The sequence below is a fragment of the Stegastes partitus genome, unplaced genomic scaffold, assembly GCF_000690725.1.
Source record: "Stegastes partitus isolate 25-593 unplaced genomic scaffold, Stegastes_partitus-1.0.2 Scaffold1496, whole genome shotgun sequence".
NCBI classification, from domain to species: Eukaryota; Metazoa; Chordata; class Actinopteri; family Pomacentridae; genus Stegastes; species Stegastes partitus.
The window spans coordinates 34,427-53,634 of NW_007579227.1; the positions used below are offsets into that span (position 1 = coordinate 34,427).

Here is a 19,208-nt window from a genome sequence, read left to right on the forward strand (position 1 = left end):
AAAATTCTCTCTCTCATTATTCAGGCATTTAGCAAATAGAAATAATTTTGGTAATCCTAACTGACCTAAAACAGGAAAGGTTTGTCACATTTAAAGTCAGACAATGAGAAAAAAAAGGTTATATGTCTTTCTATACAGTGTATGTAAACTTCTGGTTTTTGGTCGGTCAGTAGACATAATGTGACATTTTGTAAACAGTGTCCACTATGTCTCACACTGCGACTGAAAGAGATTGCCAAATGAATTTCCTCGTATTTTCATGTACATTGACAATGAAGGCATCTTTAATTTTTAAAATATGCAGCCAAGTATTTGGCAGTTTTATGAAGCTGGTTATGAACTTGCTAAGTCGACTCAGAGTTTCTGTGTTGACATGAAAGAGGCGGAGTTGGTACCAGATGACCAATCACAAACAGAGTGGCACATTTAACAAAGAGCACACTATAATATTAGAGACATATAAAGAGTTTAAACACATAATGCAACCTTTGTTTTCCACATGTTCGATGCATCTGTTCATTTAAGTTGAAGGAAAGAATCCGAGCTGATTTAGTAATTCAGTGATTCTATAGATCCAACATATATCTTTAGTAGTGTTTCAGCTTTGTAGGCTACAGCACCTTAAAACCAGAGCTGTGGAATCGATAAATGCTGGTTTTCCAACTTGCTTTTGCAGATAATGTAGCTATAATTAAGCTATTTCAGTCATGCAATTGATTTTTTGAGCTTTTAAAAAAAAAAAAAAATTTTATTTCTTTCTTTCTTCTAACAGACATAGGAGCCATGAGTACATCTTTAGTTTTGTGATAAGGCTAAGGGGCAGATTGATTATTGTTATATGATATATATATATATGATGTATTTTGTTGAACACATTGGATAGGGGGATAGCGGCCTCTGTGGATGGATGGATGGAGATTTAAGCTCACATACTCACCTGTTCAATGTCGGAGGAAGAGAGAGGGGGTGAGCTGGGTTGCTGTATTTTTTTGTTGACCGCTATTTTGCTTGATTACTTTGATTTGGAGTTTTGCATACGTTTGTATGAGTGAATGATGTTGTTCTCCTTTATTAAAAGGCAAAACTTATCATTCCTAATCTCAGTGAATTATTACTGAATTGTGCATCAGACAAACAGACCCAATCTCAGTCTCTCAGCGACATGAGATTTGATAGAGCAGTGAAAGACAGACAGGAAAGTGGGGAGAAGAATGGAGGAGGAGCCCTGCAGCAAACGGCCGTGGGCGGGAGTCAAACCCACGACCGCTGAGTCAGGGACTATAGCCCCTCTTTAAGCATTTTAAGTGTTGAACTGACCTGATCTTTCAGCTGAGCGACCTTCTCTTTGAGCAGCAGCTTGACGTTGTGCAGCGACAGCTCGATTTCCTTCATGCGCTCCTCCATGTTCTTCATCTTCCTCTCCCTGTCATCCTGCTGAGGAGACAGTCGAGGAGAACATCAAGATGCTGCAGATGCGATAAAACGGTGATAAAATGTGCATTTCCCGGCCCTTTGAGCTGGTGTGAATGAAAAACAGGAGTCAGAAACCACATTTCTTGTGAGCTAGTCCATTTATTTTATCTGGATAATGATTCCTGGTACATATCTAAGGAGAGGACAATGAGCTAAAAAAATAAATAAAATATAAATAGGTATAAAATGATGCCCTTTATTCCAGAGACTTCTACAAAAAAATAAATTAATGCATAAATAAAATAAATCCTAATGTGATAAAATAAAATAAATAGCAAATGAACAAATAAAATAAAATACATTCGATTCTATACATGGTGGGGGGAAAACAATCTCACTACATGACTCGAAAATCACAACACACACACATGACGATAATAAATCTAAAGACACACTACGATGATTTGGTTCAGGTGGATTTTCTAATTAAAAAAAAAAAAAGCCAGATAAACATTCAAAGTTAATAGTTACGTGTCTGAACAGTCCTTGCTTGAGAAAAAAAACAGAAAACCAGAAAGATGTGAATCACTTTGGTTGTGCAGCAGCAGCAGCAACAAAAACAGGCCCAAGATCACAAACGTAACATCTGACAGAGAGTAGGTAGCTCAAAGGAACATTCAAATATGTGTCAAATATTTCATAGACAAGAGAAGACAAAACTGTAAAACTGACTTAGAAATCTCTGGACGGTAACATGGCCTGACGTTAGCAGGCGGGAGTGGGTTGATTGTTAGAAAAAGGCTCAGAAGGCACTAACTTTGCCTCAGCGCGACACTCCTCGATGATCACAAGGCAAACACAAGATGTAGCCTCTGAGGATGTACATACCCTGTCTCAAAACATTAGAAAATATCAGAAAATACACCCTAGGGTTAAAAAAAAAGATTCCCCGTAATGAGGAGAGATATTAAAACTACAAAAGGTTTGGTCCCAGTTTGTCAACACTTCAGTGCAGAGGAGGTTACATTTCATACAGCATGTCTGACAAAATGATCATTATTAAAATCCCATTGGGAAAAACACCAGGAGCCTTTTTTTTTGTCTTCTGCGTTTTCCTGCCACCTAGCAGCAGTGGAATAAAATTACACCTTTGCGCCCTTTTCAATCAGGCACCTTGTTTGTTCACAATCTCCTATAAGGATGCAGTAAAAAAATCAATCACGTGCTACAGACGTTCGCTCCAGACACAGCAGAGGAAGAGCAGAGTGTGAGGAGAGGTTAGAGCGAAGAGCGGGGAAAGACGCCGGTGTTACAGTCCACCGATCCGCCGGTAGCTGTCTGCGTGAGCCGCCCGCTGCTCCGGCATCGGCCCCTGGAGAGAGAAGGCAGGTAAACTTCACCAGAGCTCCACCCTCACCGCTAGACCTACACACCGACACAGGCTGGACACACAACGGCCACTCACACGGATTTTTTAGAATCAGAAGAATTGTCTAATGGTCTGATAAATAAATGTAGACAATAAATATAAGCTGTGAAAATGTGAAATAATCCCATTAAATCTGCAAAACACACTGCAGAGAAGTCATTCCTGCTGTAAATACTGGCAATAAATAGATACCTTCATCATGCATTTTTAAACTAGAAGATGTGACAAAATCTACAGTCTCCTGTGCAAAAATTTGTTACAGCATAAAATGAGAACACTTATAAAGATATTTGTGAAATTTTAGCTGGATATATGTGATTTTTTTAGGGATATTTTTTTAAAAATTGACCTACTTTCAGCACCTTTTCCACACATTCAAATTTGTACTCATTGAATGAAGCACAGCTGTGTAACTCACTGACTAGAAAGAGATTTGAAAAAACATGTTTGTGTTCTGTGAAGTCAATACAGCATCCACAGCTGAGAAAAATCTATATAACGTCATGTATTAGATGCGACTTGAGTGCCATCCACTGGTCGCTGAATAAATTACGACAACAATAGTCTGCTTATGAAGTGGATTTTTATAAAGATGTTTATGAACTTGTAGCTTCATATAACAAATACTTTCCAAGATCGTAAAAAAGAAAACAAAGATGCTCATCTTTCAGCATGTTTTTCTGGATAATAAAATTTGAGGCTATGTTTGAACAGAAAAAAAAGCAGTGCAGAAAGTATTTGACATCAATCTAAAATTCCACAGATACCATTTTAAATATCCACATGGATCCAGTGTCCTTCACAGATGACTGTCCCTCCACTGCAGCTCAGCAGGACAACACCGAAAACTGATTTGGAACTAAATAAGCATTTAAAGGTGGAGCCAACAACTCTGATCCCACATACATTTAGTGAGAATCATCATCTTGTCACACAGATTCATGTTTGCACTTTGTGTTGAATCTATGCTGTGCTGTAGTCTGTAATGCTCGTACACATCCTGGTGATGCAGATTACAACAACTGTGCTGGGACTAATATGCCAAGTTTATACGATGTACTGATTTAGACAAAGATAAAGCTTCTCTGAAATGAAACATAATATGTAACAGGCTGTAGTTGTATCTGGCTTGCTGACAATGCTAACGCAGCAGCCAGTATCCTACCTTTCCTCATGTTCGTAGCTCTACCGATCTCTATATTGACTCAATCGATTTCAGCATCTTCTCTCTTTCAGTAAAAGTGAGTGTTGTTTAGCATTTATGAGCTCCAACATTATCCGCTCAATGTCAGTTACTTAAAATACACAAAGAAACTCAACACAGTGGAACAAAGACCTGAAGTGATCCCAGCCAAGTATCACAGCAGCTCAACACAGGAGCTTAAATCAAGCCTGCCAGTGATAATAAACCTGGCAAACGCTGCCCATCTAATTATAAACAGGCTTTCTCCAGAATTGCTGACTCCACCTTTAATGCTCATTTTAGCTTTGGCTCCACCTCAGAAGTTATTTTTGCACAGAACAAGGACTGTGGATTCTGACAGCGTTACGACCAGCATGAACAGCAGGAATGATTGTGCATACGAGCAGGTTAGTATTGTGTTAATACGGACATGAAAACAGATAAATGTCATGATGCCTTTTTTTCTTTTTTTTTAAAAAACTTTGCTGGAGCAGTTTTTAAATCAAACATCTTTTTTTTTTGAGGGCTGTAATTTAATAATTCCACATTTTGGCAAATAAAACATAGAAAATGTGACAATTTCATGATTATATGACATATTGTCAATAAGTATTTCTTATTAACATTGTGGATGTGGAGAATTACTTATTTCGCACAAAATTACTTGAATACTGCATGCTGATGTAGCAGTGAACAAAGATGTGTTTAAACTATGACTATAAATCAGAAATTAGTACAAAATCAACAATTAACTTCTACTATACTTGCAAACATTCCAATTCATCTAACAACTGTGCTCAATATGCATTCATACTGACTCCACTGTGTTCTCGGTAACCTATTGGTGACCAGTAATGTCATGCTACACATACAAATAAAGTGACTAAAGGCCAGATAACCAACTGCGTCTATCTGTTGGAGGTTTGTGTGACATGACAGAAGGTGAGAAATGGAAAAACAGTCAGCAGCAGCAGCAGCACACCCAGATGATCACACCACCGCGACTACTCCAGTCCCGAGATGGAAAACCAAATAAAGACGGTGACTTTAAAAACAAAAAGACACACAGAAACCAAGGGACTAAATACCAAACCCAAAAAGTAAATATTAAAGTGTGACATAAGTAGATGAGGACAGACGAGGCGCTGAGATGGATGTGTGACGGAAACCAAAACAAGGACCCGGCTTTCAGACACAAAGAGGAATGGAAAATTAAAAATAATAAATCAAGAAATGAAAGAGGATTATCACAACTAGATGACACTCAGTTCAGGTGTTTGGAAAATGATGCACTTTTTCAGCAGTTTATGATTGTTTCCAGTGTTTCCCCTGGTTACCAGGGAGCTAGCTATAGATAAAAATTAGACCATTTGTCAATTCTCTGTTGTCTGCTCACATTTTTACTCACTGTGAGCTCATTTTTCAGTGCAATGTAAAGTCATGTACCTCGATGGAAACATCACAACCATGACCAGAACTCAGAAATGTCTTTACTACAGTGTAACAAAGTTATAAAGCCATAATTGTTGGGTGTTTCTGTTTCTGCCTTTGTGAAGCGCTATGAGATGACTTGTTGTTGTAAATATGCGCTATACAAATAAAATTGAATTGAATTGAATTGAATAAATCATAAAAAAAAAAAAAATTAAAAAACTAAATTTCCTTGAATCTTTATCTTACAAAAATTGTAAAAATATGAAATCAAAATGTACAGTATTTTCACATGTTTTATCAGTACTGGAACAAAATGCTGGCTCTATATACTACTTACATTTTTAACTTGTTTCCATATCGTTTCTTACCTGCTCTGTGTGAACACTGCCTGCAGTTCAGCCAAAAATGGCAGAATCTTGATAACAGAAACTAATTATTTTTGACAAATATTTAAATGAGACATGTAAAATAAAGCAATTTTAATGAGATATGGTGATTTTAAGTTGAAAATCTGATGAGATTTCTATTTTTAAGGTTTTTGCCTCTGTAATGTGGGAGATTTTTAGTTTTTTTTTAAAAAGATAACCTGCCTTTTAAACCCAGTGTGAAGTTTTGGGCTTTAGACGGTTGAGAATTGTTAGTTCTCTTCTGCTTCTGAAATCAAGTGTGGGCCAAACTGCATAGCTAGCTGTTTCCTAATGCGTTCCTATCAAATGATTTGGTTTGCTGTAACGTTTGACTAATGTTTAAACTGCAGGACTGTCACCACTCTTTGCATTATTGTTGACATCTACTCGTGAAGTTTGCTTGAACTGTCCTGAACACAAAGCATTTGTGGCTCAAAATAATCTAATGGTATTTTTTAAAAACACCAGCAGTGGCGGTCATATGAAGGAAAACACTGGATTTCCGAAAGAACGGTTATTTGTGATTCATGTGGCATTTAAAATATGATTTTTTTGGACCTGTTCGGGTTCTTATTGTACATTTTGTTATTGTAGGACAAGCACAGGTTTTTAATAGCTGCTTTCATGCAAAAAAAAAGTTGCATTTCCTTGAAATTTACGGCAACTAGGCACATAAAATAATGTAAAATGCATTACTTAGCACCTGAATTGAGTGATTTATGAGAGTGCATGAAACATAATGGGTGTATCGACATTTAACTCCCATTACATCCCTTTAGAACCAGGTAAAACATGACATGTGTAGAGAACGTTTCCCCTCTTACAGGCTGTAATGATGAATTTATTGTCATCTGACAACAAATAACCACGATGTGACAAAAAAACAACAGTGACAGAAAATGGCAGGAGATGAATGTAATGCAACTCTGTGTAATGATGCAGTGGTGCTCCATCTTCAGGCTCTACAGAAACTGCAAACCAGACCAAGTTTTTTCCTTCTATCCTGATGATTTAATTTGAAAGCCTCCCTGAGTAGAATGCAAACATGCAGCTCTCTTTTAGCTTTTCAACTATACTTTATCATAAGGTTTAAATCGCACTGTACCTGCATGTTGTCCGGATCTTCGCCACGATGTTGTCCTCTCGGCATCCTGTGAGGTGACGGAGGCAGAAGTCCGACTAACTGAGCCTGAAATGCCTGAAAGTGGAAACAAAGAGTAACACAGAAGAATTTATTATAACAGATGTGATCATGAACTGCTACTGAGATGTGAGAATTTTCTTTTTCTCTACTTGAAATTGAGCAAAAACTGAGTTAAAAGCAACCACAGCAGATCATACATCTTATAGTAAAAAGCTCTAACAAAAGCCCAGAAAGTTGGCATCACGACCTACCTCCAGCAGCTGTGTCGACAGTCGGGTCATTTGGGCCTTGAGCAACTCGTTTTCCTGCTGAAGGCTCTCCAGCTGTGTGTGTCTTTGTCCAGCTTCGCAGCCCTGAAATCAAACAACGCAATAAGAATTTAGAAGGTCGTCACATAATCTGGAGGTGTGAAAGCATCTCCTGTTGGGATGAATGCAGTTTATACCTTAGTCAGCTCCCTTTGTGCTTCGAGCTCCTGTTTCAGAGAGACGTTTTCCTGTTCCAAGGCCTTCAGCAGGGAGGCCTGACTCTGCTGTTTGTGCTGCTTCAGGGACACGATGGTGGCATCGAGCTGCCGGACCTGCGGACACAAGATAGAAAGATTAGCAACAGAGAGGTAAATGGACACTAATACGCTTGTCTGTCTTTAGTATTAATGCCTCTGCTCGCCTTTTCTCTGGCCTGGACGAGGTCGCCTGTGATGCTGCCTACTTCTGCCTGAAGCCTCTCGTTTTCCTGCCTCAGCAGCTGCTGTTCCTGCTCCATCAGTCGGGACATCTCGTCTCTGTACAGCTTCTTGCTCTGATGCTGCAGGCCGCTCGAGTGCAAGGCCATCTCCAAAATATGGTTCTGGGATTAAGAAAAGGAAAAAAGGTCACGTTTTGTTCTCTCAGGTCGCACACGTGTTTCTTGAGGCAGCTAAACATAAAAAAAAACTCACTTTATCGTTGGCGTTCTGCAGTTGTTTGTGCAGCACTGCAACGTCATGTTTGAGGGAATCCTTCTCCTGCTGCACAACACGGAGGTCCGACTTCAGGCGAGCACTTTGATGGTTGACAACCTGAAGAGTTTCATCTGTTGTCTTGACCTTCAGAGGAGAAGACATGCATTCATCCTGATGAATTTGTTCACACACGCAGACTTCAGGGTTTGGTTTGTTACAAATCCATGTAAATACATTGTCAGTAACTGTAAAATGCTTTGGAATCAGGCTACGAAAAGGCAGTTGTTCCAAATATTAACACCCTCTGAAGCCCCTGCAGGTTCCCGGCATTTTTTTGCTCCTTTCACATTTTTACTCACTGTGGGCTGATGTTTTAATGCACTATAAAGTCCTGCACCTCTATGAGAAGAGCACAACCATGACTAGAAGAAGAGGGAACTCAAAAATGTCTTTTTTGCAATATGACAGTTTTACTGTAAACATTTTACTACTTAGATTTTCAGTTTCTTTACATATTTGTCCTACAACTACTACCACTGACAGGTTTACAGCTCTACAGACTCAGTCCCTCTTCTTGCCTTTTCTATACTCAGTTTAAAACACTACCTGCAGTTCAGCCAAAACATCCCTGAATTTTTGTTGCAATGCAGAATATTTAATTTAGTTTTTTTTTACAGGATCTGGTGCAAATGGTTTATTTTTGGAAAATGTTAAAGTGATTTCAATGAAATATCTCAATCGTAAGCTTAATAATTGGTTAATTTTCCTGCTAAAAGTTGAAAGTCTGTCAATTTGTGTTGTTTGTACAGTTTCTGGATCTGATAAATGGTCATTTTAAAATAAATATAACATGCTTTTTAAACCCTGTTGCAGGGTCAGAGGGTTAAGATTCAGCTCAGAGAGAAACACTAGAAAACGTGGCAACTGATTCTAACTGTTTCAGCTGCAGCAGACTTACGTTCTCCTGAGCTTTGGCGAGCTGGTGGCGGAGGCCTACAGACTCTTTATCCACAGTCTTCTGCTCCTCTACAAGATGGCTCAGCTGACTCTCCATAGTGTCCACCTTGGCTGCCTGGAAACAAAAAGACAGCCTTTTTCTTTACTGCTAAAGTTAAACTCACATATCTCAGCAGATCACAGCTGCCTCAAGATGAGAAAATACTCAGTTTGCTTCTCTTCTGTTTGTTCTTCACGACACGTGAAGTTTCATTGTAGGAGAAAGTGGAGTTACTACTTCTACACTTAGTGTTTGTGTCACACTTTGATGGAGTTGATGTGAGAGCCATTGAAGTGCTCATAATCTGATGCTCACCTTCTCTCTGAGGTCGGACATCTGCTGTGACAGCTGGATGTTCTTCTCCTCCAGCTGTGCAGAGTCCTCCAGAGCTTTGGTCAACTCTGCCTCCAGAGCAGACACACAAGCTGCCAGCTAACACAAAACAGCCACTGATTAACTACCTGCTACGACCACCACGACACCATGACGACTATCAGCCTCACATTACTGTTTACCTTGTTTCTCTCTTCAGCGGGGAACGCCTCCCTCCTCTCGTTTTCCTTTATCAGCTCTGCCAGCTGCTGTCGTAGACTCTCCATTTCAGCAACATTCTGGGTGTTTTCCTCCGACAGGATCCCGTTCTCATCCTGCAGCTCTGAAATCTGGAGGGGGAGAGATAAATTAAAATCTCAACAGCTGCTTCTGAATGAAGAAGAGGTGATTATGTGAAGAGAAAAATCTGAATTTAGTTACCTGTTTCTTGAAAATCTCTGCTGCTCTTCCAGCTTCAAACTTCTCTTTGTTCAAGGAGTCCAGTGTTTGTCTAGAATTAAAGCAATGTCAGTTTGCATGAGAAAATAAAAACACATTAACGTGAATGATAAAATGATATCTGCTGCTTCTTACGTTAACTCATCCTGGGCCTCTTTCAAATCCTCTTCCTTCAGTGCAGCAATTTTTTGCCTGAGGATGACGTTTTCTTCAGCGAGACGACCGGCTTCAGACCTTTAAAGAGAAAAAACTGCGTTAGAAAGAGTCAGTGAAAGAGATTTCTACAAACTAGATTAAAACAATCCACATGGTGCATATTTAGAACACATCACAACCGCTACGTGTTGCTTAAAAGCATCTGATTCAAAGCTTTACAGACGCAGATGCGATCTACAGGGATCAAGGCAGCGAAGCCACAACTGTTCACCGCACAAAGGATTTAAAAGCTCAGTTACAAGTAGAACAACAGCTCTACATCGTGCTTGGGAGTGTTTATAACATGGAAGTACAAAGGGATGGGGTAACAGAGGCCACTGGAGACACGGAGGGACACGGAGGGTCGGGATCCTAGTTTTTCTCCACGTTACCTATGAGCCTGTGTCGTTTCATTTAATGTCTGCGACTTGTCTTGCAGCTCTGTGATGGCTCTGCGGAGTTTGGTGTTCTGCTTCTCAAACTCCTTACAGCAGTCCTCGAGGTCGGTCACCGCCTGCACTTTCACCTCCAGCTCGCCGTCCAGACCCACAAAAGCCTCCTCCGACTTATCGGCGTGTGGGTGCGCGGCTGAAAGAATGTCGTCCTGCGTCTCCAACCCACCGAGCAGCTCAGACAGCTTCGCGTTTTCTTCTCTCATCAGGCTGATCTCGTCCACAAGTGAAATCTGCTGATCTTGGAAGTCGTGGAATATATTGATCCTTCCTTCGAGGCTCCAAACCCTCTTTTCGAGCTCCCCGTTTTGATCCTTCAGTTTGGCATTTTCACACATGCAATCTTCATATCTAATCTGAAGATCGGTCATTTTTAAGGCCTGTATCTCCAGCTCTTTGACGTGCTCCATTAACAACAGCATTTTCACTTTGAGGCCGTAGTTTTCCTCTAAAATCTGGTGGCCAGTCTTGACCTTTTCACTGTTGTGAGCCAGTAGATTCTCGAGTATATCTGTCTTCTGCAGAAGCAAAGAAATCTTCTCGTGCAGGAGAACGTTCTCGTCTGTGGCGGCCTTATACAAAGCCTGTAGTTTTGGGACAGAGTTCTCCTGGTGCTCACAATCTGAATCTTCAACCAGAGTTTCCACACAGTCATGCTTTATTTCTGCGGTTAAATGTTCACAGCCTGAATCAAAAACGAGTTCACCTTCCCGTCTGTGGTCATGAGAGTTACTTGCTAAAAGGTAAACCTCTGCATCCTCCAGAGAAAGTTGACAAGGGTCACCTGTCTCCTCCGGTGTTGACGGCACGACCACAATCTCATGATGCCGCTCGTCTTCATGGGAAGAGCTTCCGCAGTCCACAGCTGGTACATCCTGAGGTTTGAGCTCCTCGTCACACGGTTTGAGAACTTCATTATCCTCACCGTCACCAAACGCCTCGAGTGATGAGGCAGGCTCACGCTGCATCCCTCGGGAAGCGGTTTCATGTTTGCTTTCAAGATTTTGATCATTTTCAGGGGATTCTGTGTTGTTGTGATCACAATAAGTCAATTCACAGCCTTCGTGAGAAAGAACATCGACCTCATCATCACATCCTTCACCAAAAACACTCTCAGGCCACAAGTCACGAGTCTCGGTCGTCTCATCCTGCACAACACTTGGATCTTCTTGTTCTTCATTATTAGCAGCATCCGTCACCTCGTTGTCCTCTCCATCATCGCTGGTAGAAGAGCCAACTTCATCATCAGCTTGATCATCATTTGCTATATTTTCAGTATCTTCCATTGTGGTCTCTACACCACCGTCTTGATCAAGCAGAGTTTGAGGTGGTTCACCAGATAAAGAGATACATTCACTGGTGTCTAGCATCTCCTCCATACATGTTTTAATCTCATTTGAATCCTTCATTTCCTCTTTCTCATCTCTTTCTGAAGAGGCCAAAAGCTGTTTCAGTTCCATCTCCAGCTCCTTTATTTGAATTTTCATCTCATCTCTCTCCGCTCGAAGCTCCTCTCCATCATTTTCTTGATAGTCTTTTATTTTTTCCTCAAGAAAGGACACATTGTCCTGCAGCTCCTTCCGCTCAAGCTCAAAGTCCAGAACTGCCTGCTTTAATTCCATCTCCAGCTCCTTTATTCTGATCTTAAGCACATCTCTCTCTGCTTGAAGCTCTTCTCTGCCGTTCTCGAGATTGTTCTTTAACTCCTGCTCAAGACTGGACACGTTTTCCTGCAGCTCCTTCCGCTCGAGCTCGAAGTCCACGGCTGCCTGTCTGAGAAGCATCTCCAGCTCTTCGATCTTCATCTTTAAATCATCTCGCTCGGTCAACAGTTCGATCCTCTCCATAACCTGCCTCTCAGAAATGGAACGTATCTCGTTGTATTTTGCCTCAAGTTCTAAGTTGTTGCTCAGAAGTTCTTCCCTCTCCTGTTTGAAATCCTCCACTGTTTGATTCAACAGGAGCTCAGTCTCAAGTGCTCTGTTCTCAGACTGAACAACCAGCTCATGTTTGGTGTCCAGGCTCTCCTGCAGCCTGTTGTGGATTTCATTCAGCTGCCTGCTCAGCTCTATTTCTTTAGTCTGGGCCTTACTCATCAAGTCATCCAGCTCATTCTGGAGCTCCTTGTTCTCTACCATCAGCGCTTCCATTTCTTCGCTGTGAACATTTTCTAGCTCCTGACGCTCTTTTGTCCACTCCTGATTTAGTCCCTCTCTTTCCTGCTCCATGGCCTCCTCCATCGTTTTTCTTTCTTCCTCAGCGCTCTCCAGAGCTTTCTGCATCTCTGCTTCCCAGTGGAGCTTCTGCGTGACGTGGCTGTCGGAAAGAGCCTTCAGCTCACTTTGGTAGTGCTGCTCGAGTTTCAAAACATCGGCTTGAAAACGCTCTTCGACAGATTCCTGATCACCTGAGAAACGATTTTCCACTTCTTTGATTCTCTGGTCAAAGCTGATTTCGATTTCCCTCCTGTACATAGTTATTCAAGGTTTGTTACAGCAACAAGCTTGAACTTCTATTAATGTAAACTTAAAAAACCTGAACAAAAAACGTTTTGTTTTTTTTGGCATTTTAAATACAACGAATAGTTTAACAATTTGAGAAATAGGTAAGGATCTGCACTGCTCTCATATCAGGCAACAGCAAGCAGATTTAGGCTTAGCATCGATTTCTAATTCTGAGCAAAAAATGCACATTTAAGGACAAACAAAGCCCTTTACAAGGAAACACAACATGGCTGGTTTCATCAGTCTGTTAAAATGACGGCTTTCTGTCATTCGCTTTATAATACATAACAATGCACGAAACAAACAAAACTGAAAGTCTTAATTAAAGGCAAATAAATAAGAAAGTTACTGCTGATGTGTCTCATGTGCAAATGTGCTCAAATGGATCCTGCTGCCGTTTGTCGCTACATGTATTCAATAAACTCAGAGGAAAGACTCCTGCTAACAGCTGGAATCAACCAACTAAACTTCAGCTCCTGTTAAGGATTTTTCCAAAACCTTGATTACATTTATAATTGGTGAATCTGACCCGTTAGTCTCAGGCTTCATCACAGTAAAATGTTATTTTTATGGACATTTCAGTTTGCATTAGAAGTGAAATTATAGAGGAAACAGACTGAGAAAGGCATTTCTGTGATTCTGGCTACAAACAGTGCTCTTTGTGAGGTTTCTGGACCAATATCAGTGCTGAAATGTCAAAAACTCCTTCCCAAAAATCGCTTCACACAAGGGAAAGTACTTGTGTTGCGTAGAAAGCGACCAAACTAGGAAGATTAGGGTCGCTTTGACAAACCTGCTCACTTTTCTGTTTGATAAACAAAAAGGAGTGGATGTCTGAAAGAGCGTATAACAAACATGATAAAGTGAAACTCTCACCTCTCCTGAGCGATGTCGTCTCGTAGTTTGTCCAACGTGGCGCTCAGTGCGTCCCTCTCCTCGGCGTGCTTGACTCTCAGCTCCTTCATGGCCTCCCGATGGCTCTCCTCCAGCTGAACCTTCTCCTCCTCCATCAGCCTCTCCACTCTCTTCTCCGCCTCCTCCTTCTCAGTCTCGAGCTTCTCCTTCTCCTCGTTCAGCCGGTCCTGGATCATCCCTTCGTAATCCTCCTCCAGCTGCAGTCTCTCCCTCTCCCACTCCTCCTTCAGCTTCTTCTCCCTCAGCTCAAACTGCTCCTGTAACTGCAACCTTTCTTCCAGCACCCTGTCGAGCAGAACCTCCTCGTGATGCTGCTGAAGCCGAGCTCGTTCGCTCTCCCACTGCTCCCTCAGCTTTCCCTCTTTCTCCTCCTGCTCCCTGACGAGTTTCAACATCTCCTCCTCCAGCAGCACCTGCAGAGACTCATTATTCTGCTCATCCAGCCGAGTCCTCTCTTTCTGCCACTGCTCTGTCAGTCCCTTCACCATTTCGTCACGCTCCTCCTCAAACCTCAGCTTCACCTCCTCTAGTTTGGCCTTTAGTTCATCCTCATGGCTCTCTTGCAACTGCTTCTTCTCTCTTTCCCAATCGTCTAGCAATCTTTTCTCCAACTCAGCCTTTTCCTCCTGCAGTTTCCTTGTCTCCTCTGCCAGGCTGACTTCAAACAGCTCTGCGTGCTCGTCCTTTAGTTTCTTAATCTCATCAACATGTTGGTTCCTCAGCTCCTCCATCTCAGTGACAAGGCTTTCACTGGGTTCCGCCTGCTGGGCTTCCAGGTTCTTCAGCTGCTCCTCCAGGTCTGCAGTGTAGATTTGGGCCTCCAGCAGCTCGTGTCTAAGGTTTCCCACCTCCTCTTCTTGCAGGTTCTCCAGGTCTTCCCTTTCTTTGGCCTGCTTCTCCTCCAGACAGGTCCGCTCCAGCTCCGCCTGCTCTAGCTGGTTCTGGAGCTCCTGTGCTCGGCTCTGAACACCGGCCATCTCCTCCTTCAAGGCCTGGACCTCCTGCTGGCACTGGAGGGTCAAAGCGGCTTTCTGGTCCTCATGGGTCGCCCTCTGTGTTTCTACCGCGCTGTCAAATTCACTGGCCTGAAATGATATAAAGAACACAGATGCATTTGTGAGGTAGATAAAAGAATTATTCATTCGGAGCAATAACTTCTTTACAGATCAAGCACTGCACCTCCACTGAATAACATTCTTATATTCCTTATTCCCCCTTCCTTGTTTTTTTTTGTTTGCACCTTGTAACACAGACTTTCAAAAGTGCCCTATAAATACAGATTATTACTATTGTTCATAGGACTGCAAATAAGGCTTATTTTCATTGTTGACTAATGTGTTGATTGTTTTCTTGAGTAATCGTTCAGTTGTCTGTTCTAAGAAACATCACAAAATTGCATTTCCTGAAGCCCAGGATGACGTCTTGTGTTGCCCAAAACCCAAAGATACTCAGTTTACTGTCACAGAAACCAGAAAATATTCACATTTAGGATGCTGAAATCACAGATTTAAGACTTTTTCCTCTTAAAAAAAATAATCAATCCAATTAAATAATTGTAAAAATAGTTTAAGAAATAATTTAATAGTTGAAAACCTAATCGCTAACGATCACAGCTCCAGTTGTTATGTCGTTAATGTTATGTAACTATTATTTTTAATATATGAAACTGAACATATTATGGTTTGTGAGTCCAGCATAACAAGCAATTTATTACATTCCTGCTTTTCAGACATTTTATAGATTAAACTGAACTTAATCAGCAAAATGATAGTTCATTTATCTATAAAGAAAATAACTGGAGCCCTGCATTACAATCATGAAGTTTTTCTTTTTACATTTGTAAAAGTTTGTTCAGTCATCTGCAGGGCACTATGAGCTACACTGACTGTATTATGGATGTTATACAAATAAAGTTCGACTGTCAAGTCTGGCATCTAAACTGCCCGCACCTAAACTTCAATGCAAGTCACAGATTTATACTTGTTTGTCACAGATAACATCTGGTTAGTTCACTTCTTTCTTTCATTTAAATACACAAAATTAGGCACTCAAAATGGTGTTTCTATTAGTCTGACCTTTGCTTCCAGCTGCTTTCGCAATTCCTCCACTTCTTGAAGGTGCTGCTCCTTCAGCTGCTCCAGCATCATCTCTGCTTCGAGGCTCATGCTGAAAGGTTGAACCTCCTCTGATCCGATACCTGCAGAAAGTCAAGTTAGAAGCTGGCCGGTTTCCTCGAGTTCTATTATGAGTTTTCTAGGAATTATACAGTTTGTGTGTATCTGTGTATTTTCGGTATTTACTGGGTCTACCTGGGTCGGACTCCATGCCGGGGCTTTTACTCTCCAGCTCCTCAGACAGAGGTTTGTGGCAGAGCTGATTAGTTTGACTGAGAGTGTGGAACTCCTGCAACTCCGACTGCAGTTCGTCAATACGATCCTGCAGCTCCTACAAAATAAGAGTGTGAAATAAACAAAAATGATCAAATCTCCCACTCTACTATTACACCTCACCTTGCATGGGTGGAGAGAAAAACTGACAGAAATAAATAAAACCTAAACTTTCTGTGATTTAAAAGCAATTACCCTGCACTGTCCTTCGTAGCTGCTGCGTAGTTGTTTAATACGCTCCTCTTGGAGAAGGAAATCTGCAGTTCCAGGGTCCAGGTCCCCAAACTAAAAAACATAAGATCACATACAAGTTAATGGTATATTTGCACAGAAACCATGAATCAAAAACAAAAAGAGCTCAGCAGAAACACAGAAAACACACCAAAGATCAAGTTGCAATCAAAAAGAAAGCAGGAAATCAACACAAAACAGTAACGTGAGCAGAAGTATGTTTATGCTCCAATAATAGAAGCAATAGAGAAAGTCATCATTCATGAAACCACCTGACTGAAAGCCACACCGCTGCTCTGTACCTTGTCTTTCATGATGTTGTCCAAACTGGTCTGGAGTTTGGTAACTTGGCCTTGAACCTCCTCTAGCTTCTCATTGCTGTCCAGTAACTCTGTTTCAAGACGCCTGTTTTCCTGAAAACATGTAGAGTTCAACAACAGAGGTTATGTTTCAGTGTTTGACCAATTATTCTTTTAAGGATAAACAAACAACATAGTGTTATATAGTGAGCAACGTGGGAATAACACACATACTGAAAGCCAAAGTCACCAACGTGTGTAAATGGCATAAAACTAACAAACAAATGTACCAAGTGATGCTACAACACATTTTCTGTACCTTCACTGAGATTGAGAGGTGGTCTCTGAGAAAAGATTCATCATCCCTGATCTTGTCGATCTCTGCCTCCAGTTCTTCACGCTGCAGGCCCGCCTGCTGCTGGATTTGATCCATCTCCTTCATCAGCTCCGATCGCACTGCTGCTAGCTTCTCTTTGTGCTCCTGCTCAAGCTTCCTATAGACGTTTATCCACAGTGAACACAGAATGTTAATGCTTAAATATCAAATAATACAACATCTGAGACAAAGAAGTATATAAAATGTTAAGTCTTTAGCTTGAATTTGCTTCTTTATTGGCAAAAAAACTCTTTTATGTTCGTAAATGCGAAGAAATTACACATCACTAATTAGGATTAATTGCAGTCTATGAATGTATGAGATGAACAGGGATGGCAGCTATAATCTCTTAGTGTTTTAATCCTTAAAATCCTCCACAGTAATGAGATTTACATCTAACAGAGATCTAAGGAGGAGACTAGACGTAGGAGGGACACATTAAATATTTAAACAAATAGGTTCAAACAGTCTGTCTAATCAGTAGAGTGACATCTAATATTAAAACTGAAGGAGAAATTGTTTATTCTGAGTGATAAATTACCTCAGATTGAGGCTATTCATGTGCTCTATTGCAGAGTGATGCTCGTCCACCTCAGTGGCCAGCTGAGTTTTCAGCTTCTCTGCTTTCTCCAGGTCTGATTGGATTTTCTCTTTCTCCCTGATTTCTCGGTCTACACGCTCACTAATAGGAAAAAAACAACAACAGCAGAAACAATAATTGTACAAAGAGTTAGATGACAAACAGAACGTCAGTAATCCTGCAGGATTTATTAATCTTGTTTTTATTTCACACCGAAAGCTCCAAAAATGATCCCAAATCTCGTTAATGAAGGATTAACAAACAGCATTAGGCACTGAATGAGCTGCATTACAGCGGTGACTCATACTCACAGGAGATATCTGATCTCAGCTTTGAAGCTCGCCAGTGCTGCTTGGTGAATCCCATTCTTAGTAACCAGCAGCTCATTTTCAAGCGCCATGGTGAGATCACTAAGACTCAGTTTTCCGTCGAGGCTGAAATTCAAAGCCTGGAAAAAAAAAAAAAAACATAAAGGGGGTTAATTAATGTCTTTTTTGGAGTTCTTCATCTTTTTAGTCAATCCACCTGTTTTCTTTCGTCCATCTAGCTGACTGTTTCAAAATGTACAAATGAACCGATATCACAGATTTATGATGCTGACGCCTGCTCAGAGTAACTTCAGGATGCTACCTGCAGGATCTCAGTGCTGTTTTCTATTCCCTCTTCTATCCAGGCGTCCAGGATGCATTCGACTGGAGTGTAGCCGGTACCGTCATCAAGGGTGGAGAAGAGCCGCATGCCGATGGAGCTGGTTAAAGCTGAGGGGGTCGCTATCCTCCGGCCGCCCTCATCAAAGGGCTGGAAGTAAACGGAAATGTCTCTTTTTACAATTTTGAGACCAAATATTGCTCGTAGATCTACAACTACAGCTGATACACATACAGGAAAACACTTCTGTCATGCTTTGTGTTTTTTGCTCTTATATCAAATCAGTGAACAAGTGTTGTTGGGAATTTACCCCAACCCAGCGGAGCTCAGCCAACAAGTAGCGTACCTGAGTGGAGTGAAGCCGTTTGAGCTGTCTGTAAGGTGTGGAGGCGGAGGGCGTGGGAGGTTTGTTGTGCTTTACAACCTTGGAAACGAACTCCTGAACGTTCATCACTCCATCACCTGTCAGACTCAGCAGCGTGTCTCCGGTAATCTGAAAGATTTATTTTGAAAAAGCAAAATTCTAAGTATCTTCTTAACACTGTATTTATATGTGAGTCAAGAATTAAACCTGCAATTTGTATATGATGTTAAACAGAGCTGCAGAGATCAGTTGATGGACAACATAAAACTTAATATTAAACAATCATATAGGATAAGCAAGTGAAATCATAAATGATCAAGAGTTCCAAAGCAGATACTAAATGTTGTTTATGGTGAGATGATTTTATTAATGTAAATCCAAAAAATAAATTGTATAATCGTATTGATAAGGAACTATTGCTGGAAATTAAACATTTTCTCAGTAACAATAACTTTGCAGTCCCCTCCATAAAAACTAAAGATTTAAAAATGACTTTCAAATTTAAAAACTTAAATCTAATAAATGATTCCAGTGTT

The 19,208-nt window shown here is 40.9% G+C and overlaps 1 protein-coding gene across 2 annotated transcripts in view; it reads right to left on the bottom strand.

Moving 5' to 3' along the window:
* nin (ninein (GSK3B interacting protein)) overlaps nucleotides 1-19,208 on the bottom strand; it is a 31,883-nt gene that overhangs the window by 1,096 nt on the left and 11,579 nt on the right. The window contains exons 7-29 of one of the 2 annotated variants that reach the window (XM_008300077.1): nucleotides 18,655-18,801; nucleotides 18,291-18,458; nucleotides 17,972-18,108; nucleotides 17,622-17,762; nucleotides 17,024-17,198; nucleotides 16,708-16,818; nucleotides 16,370-16,459; nucleotides 16,097-16,232; nucleotides 15,863-15,984; nucleotides 13,749-14,872; nucleotides 12,021-12,834; nucleotides 10,309-11,855; nucleotides 9,857-9,955; nucleotides 9,689-9,773; nucleotides 9,466-9,618; nucleotides 9,266-9,382; nucleotides 8,912-9,025; nucleotides 7,951-8,097; nucleotides 7,680-7,859; nucleotides 7,456-7,590; nucleotides 7,262-7,363; nucleotides 6,972-7,064; nucleotides 1,318-1,431 (exon numbers count right to left, since the gene is read on the bottom strand). In XM_008300077.1, coding sequence (XP_008298299.1) covers nucleotides 1,318-1,431; nucleotides 6,972-7,064; nucleotides 7,262-7,363; nucleotides 7,456-7,590; nucleotides 7,680-7,859; nucleotides 7,951-8,097; nucleotides 8,912-9,025; nucleotides 9,266-9,382; nucleotides 9,466-9,618; nucleotides 9,689-9,773; nucleotides 9,857-9,955; nucleotides 10,309-11,855; nucleotides 12,021-12,834; nucleotides 13,749-14,872; nucleotides 15,863-15,984; nucleotides 16,097-16,232; nucleotides 16,370-16,459; nucleotides 16,708-16,818; nucleotides 17,024-17,198; nucleotides 17,622-17,762; nucleotides 17,972-18,108; nucleotides 18,291-18,458; nucleotides 18,655-18,801 — 6,051 coding nt within the window. Of the gene's footprint in view, nucleotides 1-1,317; nucleotides 1,435-6,971; nucleotides 7,065-7,261; nucleotides 7,364-7,455; nucleotides 7,591-7,679; nucleotides 7,860-7,950; nucleotides 8,098-8,911; nucleotides 9,026-9,265; nucleotides 9,383-9,465; nucleotides 9,619-9,688; nucleotides 9,774-9,856; nucleotides 9,956-10,308; nucleotides 11,856-12,020; nucleotides 12,835-13,748; nucleotides 14,873-15,862; nucleotides 15,985-16,096; nucleotides 16,233-16,369; nucleotides 16,460-16,707; nucleotides 16,819-17,023; nucleotides 17,199-17,621; nucleotides 17,763-17,971; nucleotides 18,109-18,290; nucleotides 18,459-18,654; nucleotides 18,802-19,208 lie in introns of both variants that reach the window. The other variant, XM_008300078.1, reaches the window with a different exon arrangement.